At 39.5% G+C, this 3,428-nt stretch overlaps 1 protein-coding gene across 1 annotated transcript in view; it reads left to right on the top strand.

Annotated features, from left to right (window-relative positions):
* The window catches only part of SLC9A9 (solute carrier family 9, subfamily A (NHE9, cation proton antiporter 9), member 9), a gene marked incomplete at its 5' end in the record, with an annotated part of 157,502 nt that overhangs the window by 102,544 nt on the left and 51,530 nt on the right, over window positions 1-3,428 (top strand). The window contains one exon of the mRNA XM_010295160.1: window positions 2,201-2,280. Within this exon, the coding sequence (XP_010293462.1) occupies window positions 2,201-2,280 (80 nt within the window). The remainder of the gene's footprint in view (window positions 1-2,200; window positions 2,281-3,428) is intronic.

The raw sequence follows: 3,428 nt of genomic DNA on the forward strand, positions 1-3,428 counted from the left end.
ACACTGACATCTCCTGCCATCCCTTGGACTGTACTGTTTATGCGGGAGCCGCACCCACAGATAACTATCCACATTCCCATTAATGCAAAAGCTGGTAACACGACAGATTTCATATACAAAAGGAAGAAAGTGCAACGTGTCAAACTCAGAGAGCTCAAATGAGCCAGAGGTTACAGGCCACCAGAGCAGGTGTGGAACGAAGCAGCAATAAGCATTGGGGACCTTATAAATGTCCATAAATATCTGCAGGGTGGCTGTCAGGAGGACAGAGCGAGTCTCTTTTCAGTAGTGCCCAGTGACAGGACGAGGGGCCATGGGCACAAACTGCAGCACAGGAAGTTCCACCTCAACATGAGGAAAAACTTCTTTACTGTGAGGGTGACGGAGCACTGGAACAGGCTGCCCAGAGAGGCTGTGGAGTCTCCTTCTCTGGAGACCTTCAAAACGCGACTGGACGTGTTCCTGTGCAACCTGCCCCGGGTGATCCTGCCTTGGCAGGGGGGGTGGACCAGATGATCTTCAGAGGTCCCTTCCAACCCCTACCATTCTGTGATTAGTGCAAGAAATAAAAGCAGGTCCAGGTCAGGTCTAGCAAATTCTGGGAGAATTATACTCTGGTATAGACTTTTTTTGTCCATTGCTTTCATACAGGAACATGACTGCAAGAGGAAGCTAGATACACCACGAGTTTGGAAGTTGTGGTGTATTTGGAAATTTGGAAATTGAAAACACCGCTATGGCTTTTGGAAAGAGTAACCATCAAACCAAGGACACACAGGCCATTTGCAGAGCCCTGTGCTTTTAACTAGCCTTCCTCTGCATTGCACTCAGCAGCTGCTTGCTGCAGCCTACCCCATGACATGTCTATTCCCACGCCTGACCTTCTCTTTCTCATCCCTGTACCTGTCCACCCTAGTCCCTCACTCGCTTTCTTTCAGTGTTCCTTTTCTGACTTAACATAGACCTCATCTGCCATCACACTTCCTGCTTACGTGTTTCAATCCTTTTCCCAATCTGTATCTATCTTGCCAAAATGAACTATTAGATATTAGGATTTAGAAGAGTGTTCTGCTGCTCTGTTAGTACCATCTTCTTCCCTACTCCATCCTCCCCAGATACTAGGGGGGAGTTGCTGAAATACTCAATTCAGTAACAAGGAAACAGATCCTAAAAATAATATTTGGCCTATCTAGTGCATTTATAAGTTCACTGAGACTACCTTTGACATTAACAAAATCATAACAGCTACAATATGGTTTCTATCTCCGTATAACCAGTGAAATCAATGTAAAAGTTCCCATGTACAGGTTGGATTAGAACTAGACCATGCAGTTTTGAGGATCAGATCACTGACATTGTTATCATCATCCAATTTACATGTATGTTAATGTATAATAGGAAATTAAATTTATTATTAGATTAAAACATTCCCATTCAAAAACAATCTAGCTTGCAGCAAAACACAAATAAGAGAATAATGAAATATCCTTAGAGAACTGGCAATCCCATTCCTAATTCCATCCTGCCACTAATACTTCCTCTAGTATTGATTTGATGCCCAGAGTACGACCAAGCTAGCTGTCTTGGCACAGATGACGGTTCCTAATGTATTACTCCAAATTATGACCCTGAGTAAAAGGACAGTCCATCTATCTGCCTGTGCAGCACGCCACAGAATTAGCTTGCAGAATGGAAAGCGGTGTTTTAAGTCTTGTTGACTCAAGTCATGTTCCTCTCCCCTTGGAGAACCACAGAAAGGAAAGTAATATCATAATTATTAGAGTATCATGATCCCTTTGGGAATGACATTTTGTTAGACATACACAAATAGCATCTCGTCTTGCAGGAGTAAACGGACATAATCCCACAATGGCAAATTAAATCAAAATATCATTTTATTGATCTCAGAATATAGTACCTCTCAGCTGCTTAATAAAGTTGGAATCACTAATAAAAGTAAATGCTACACTCTTCCAACAAGTATATATCAATGAGAAATTTGCTATATGATCCAATTTACTTCTGAACTAATTCAGAGATGACATTTGTGAGCCAAAGAAGCTTTTTTAAATTAAAAAAAAAAAGCAGTTAATTGTAATGCAGTTTGACATGTATTTTTAATATTTTTAAATAATGGAACTCCATGTTTTGTTTATGTTATAAAAATGCTTTTCAATTTATTCATTTGTTTATTTTGCAGAGTGCATCTAGCTTGGATAAAAATATAACCAAAGCTGAGAGTGCATGGCTGTTCAGAATATGGTATGGCTTTGACCACAAGTATCCTTTTCTGTTATAAGCCATAGATGATAGTTGCATTACAACTAGCACCTTCAAAATATTTAAGAATCCAAAAATGATTATACTTTTACAAACAAAAACAAAGGTCTAATTTATTTTAACATGTTTAGTAAGGAGAAGTTTTGAAAGTTTAAAGAAACAGAAGGTCTAGAGAATCTGGGCAGTGCAGTGGTAGTACATTCCTGATTGAGGCTATGTAGAGTGAGAAGGAGCTAAGAAGTTCTGCCCTATGGTAGTATACAGACAATAGGTTTAAATAAATTATCTTTAAATTCCAGGATAAAACTAATACACAATTATTGATCAGAAAGAGTATAAATTCTGCGTTTGAGAAACTAGGAGGTTGTAGACTGAAGCAGCCCAACAGCTGCTGCCTGTCCACATATTCACAAAGCAGTAGCTACCCAAGAGAAAGTAAAAATAAGACAACAGTGGTTTACCCACACCTCTCTCAAACACAGAAAGATGCACCCATTGTGAAGATGTAGCTCCCAGGACTTCCCTGGAGCTTATACTTACTATTCCCCTTTGTGCTTCTATTCACATTCCTACCGAGGCGTGTATGGTAGATATCTTAAACATGAGTGTCTGATACTTTATTCTAGAAAGTCTGGTTTCCATGTCTTTTGCATTTCAAGAAAATATTTGAAAGTGTTTTTTTTAAATATTCTTAAAAAGAACATCCTCCCAAAGCCAAGGTAAAACATACATTCTTTGACACCTATGCTATCACTAATGCCTGTGCAAAGATAGTAAAACCTACCATTCTAGTCTATTGTAATTTTAAACTGACTCTGCAAAGGCTTTGCATAGCTATCAGTGAGATCCCATAACAACAATCATGCCCTAAGCCTTTAACAGAGATATATGATGCATGTAAGAGAAGGCCATCTGCTAATTTCCATGCATGCTGGCTCAGGAGCTAAGCAGGCAAAGCTCTACCAGTAGTCTCCATTATTCAGTAGCACATCTAGTGGCCCATTACTCTGCACTACTACCTAGAGATTAATGTTCAGGCTACATGTATGTTCTTCTGATACCAGGACAGAAGCATGAGTTTAAAAAAGAAATGAAAGATACAACAAGGGTAGAGCTAGAAAACAAGGAACAGAGGCAGAAGGGAAAGA

Source organism: Phaethon lepturus, unplaced genomic scaffold (assembly GCF_000687285.1).
Source record: "Phaethon lepturus isolate BGI_N335 unplaced genomic scaffold, ASM68728v1 scaffold4629, whole genome shotgun sequence".
Taxonomy (NCBI): Eukaryota; Metazoa; Chordata; class Aves; order Phaethontiformes; family Phaethontidae; genus Phaethon; species Phaethon lepturus.